The sequence below is a fragment of the Nanorana parkeri genome, unplaced genomic scaffold, assembly GCF_000935625.1.
Source record: "Nanorana parkeri isolate BGI_ZX_2015 unplaced genomic scaffold, ASM93562v1 scaffold28, whole genome shotgun sequence".
NCBI lineage: Eukaryota > Metazoa > Chordata > Amphibia > Anura > Dicroglossidae > Nanorana > Nanorana parkeri.
The window spans coordinates 742,226-745,128 of NW_017306296.1; the positions used below are offsets into that span (position 1 = coordinate 742,226).

Consider the following 2,903-nt stretch of genomic DNA (forward strand, 5'->3'; position numbering starts at 1 on the left):
AAAAAAAAAAAAAAAAAAAAAAAAAAAAAAAACACACTAGGTCTTATTTCTTATTTTTTTTAATGTATAACATTTCAAAGTTAGTGCAAATCCAAATTAAATAATCCAAAATGGCAAAGTTAAGAATAGGGTGATCAGGGCAATCAGGGGTGCCATACCTTTCCAAGAGCAATTTGGTAACCAGAAAAAGAGAAGCGCACTTTCACTATAGATTCATCACAGGCGGAGTGCATTTGGTATCACTCTGCCTGTGACTCCTATAGGAAATATCAGCTTATGCGGCTCTGCCCCCTGTGCTGCCGCCTCGCTTCCTCTAGTGCTGGCTTCATTGGCACCGCTGATTCTCTCACACGGCTCTTTAGGTTCCCCCTTATGCCACCACCAGCCCTGGCAATGGTCACAACTAGGTCTTATTTTCGGGGTAGGTCTTTTATATTTTAGCAATTCCCAAAAATAGTACTGGGTCTTATTTTTGGGGTAGGTCTTATTTTCAGGGAAAACAGGGTAGTTAAAGGAGAACTATGAGGTGAGTGCTTTTCACTCACCTCATAGTTCTTTAGCCAACCTGTGACAATGAAACTGTCACAGGTCGGCTCAGTAGATCGGGAGGTGAACGAACACATATCCGCGTTCGCTCACCTCTCGCTCCTGTCACGGCTCTCTGCTGTGACAGGGGAGGGGCTGGGCTCCCCCCTCCCTGCTCCGATCCGCCAGCGCTGACTGGCGGAATGGACGGGGGAGGGGGCGGGTACAGCTGGCTCTGCCTCTAGATAGGCAGAGCCACCTGTCAGTCACGCAGCTGGGCGGATCCAGACATAATTGTCAGGATCCGCTTCAGCGTCTCAGTATACCGTGAGCTACAGCTCGTGGTATACTGAGCCTAGGGTGACGGGAGGACGCTAGTTTGTGTCCTCCCGTTACCCTGAGAACTATGGGGAAAAGCCCTAACCCCATAGTTCTCCTTTAATAAACTTGGATACATTTTTAAGATTAAATTGCTGTATTTAGTGTCACTTTAACCCTTGCAGGGTTAATAAAAGTTTTTCCTGGAGTTCTTTAAAGTTCTTGCTAGCCATGTAGATCATGAGAAGAAGACAACCAATCACCGGACAAAAATAAACATGAACATAAGACAACACTGAAAATAACCTATGTACACACAGCACGATCCTCCACCCCTAGACCAGAGCGCAGCCTAGTAACAAGTCTCTGTTATATACAATGTGTGGCATGAATAAACACGTGTTCATCCCACACTGTATGACCAGATGGAAGACATAGAGATCAGGAGGGTGTCAGTCCTGGACTCAGCCAGCAGGTAAAGCACAGACTTCTGATTCAGTCATTCATGGGGCAATAAATCAGGATAATTACAATGGAAGATCTGGTGCGTACACTGGGTATGCCACCAGGAAAATGGCAGTTAGTCTGGCCATCAGTCCCCCATTATAAGGAGGCCATGGGCTGTGCCTTTACCTTGTTCTGTTGCTCCTCTGACTTGGAAGCAGACCTGGGAAGATGTCATGGTGCAGCCTTGATGGAGATCCTCCCTAGAAAGACAGGAAACATTCAGAGGTATCACAAAGCAGTCAGTACTGATATGTCATAGGCAGCAGAAATGCAAGATCAGACAGGACACATCACAGACTCCCACCGGTGACCCCAACACAGAGGACACCCCAATCACATGACTGTGATCAGACCATATTAAAGAACCCCCTACGCTAATAAAGACAAATTACCAGCCGAGCCCGGTGCCGTTTACACCGATACTGCAAGTTGTGACGTATCTCCCTTTTATCAAACCGGTCTGGACCGGCTCGTGCCAGCCGAAGACAACGTACACCGGAAACACTGACAGCCTAGAGTAACACAGCGTTATCCTACCCTGCGGCACGAAGCCACGTCCATCGACTCTGACATGGCCAATCACAGATCCGGCTGTCCTCAGCCAATAGCTGAGCGGGCGGAGGAATAGGAGAATGCTGATTGGCTGTTATGGGTAGGTCATGATTCGTTTTGTTGATGTTTGTGTGAGTATACAGTGATAGATTGAGAAATAGGATGTCATTCTATTGTAGCTGGCGGCTGTCCCTGACTTCTCGCCCGGGATAACCCCCCCTTGTCGTAACAAGCTGTTCCTGCAAAGGCCCCGCCCAGGGTTATGGTTTGGCTGAGATAATGCAACGTAATAAAAGCAAAAAAGTAAAGTTGTTTTCTGGAGCAAACGCCATGAAAGTTTCCTCTGGTGTTCCTCACATAACAGAGTCCCAAGCATGTAATCCTGATGTGTGTTGGAAGTACTGAAGTTCAGGTTGGCCAGTATTGCTCTTCTCAGGCAATCATATGACAATATGCCTCCAGGTGCAGCCTGGAAATTCTATCAGTATGTGCAGGAGAGGAGTGCAGAGGGTATGATGGTGTCCAGTATGTGCAGGAGAGGAGTGCAGAGGGCATGATGGTGTCCGGTATGTGCAGGAGAGGAGTGCAGAGGACATGATGGTGGCCAGTATGTGCAAGAGAGGAGTGCAGAGGACATAATGGGGTCCGGAATGTGCAGGAGCAGGCCCGGGGCTACCGCAAGGCAAGTCAGGCGACCGCATGAGGGTGCTGCAGGGTGAGGGTGGAAAAAACGGCATTTTGACAAGTACTTGTACTTGCCAAAATGCCCCGATGCTTGCGCTATGTTTTTTTTTTCCACTTACTTTCGGTGCGGGAGAGCAGCGGCGAGTCTGCGCTGGTCCAGAGCTCCAGGTGGGGGTCATAATTTAGCTGCCCGGTGACTGCCAGAGGATCCCGACACGTATGGCACCTCTGACAGTCGCCGGCCAGCTAAATTAGGACCCCACCTGGAGCTCCTCCCACCGGACCAGCGCTGACTCGCCGCTGCTCTCCCGCGCCAA

The 2,903-nt window shown here is 49.1% G+C and overlaps 1 protein-coding gene across 1 annotated transcript in view; it reads right to left on the reverse strand.

Annotated features, from left to right (window-relative positions):
- Nucleotides 1-1,545, reverse strand: part of GPCPD1 (glycerophosphocholine phosphodiesterase 1) — a 51,853-nt gene extending 50,308 nt beyond the window's left edge. Inside the window, exon 1 of the mRNA XM_018566725.1 lies at nt 1,477-1,545. Within this exon, the coding sequence (XP_018422227.1) occupies nt 1,477-1,525 (49 nt within the window). The 5' untranslated portion in view covers nt 1,526-1,545. The remainder of the gene's footprint in view (nt 1-1,476) is intronic.
- Nucleotides 1,546-2,903: the final 1,358 nt, after the last annotated feature.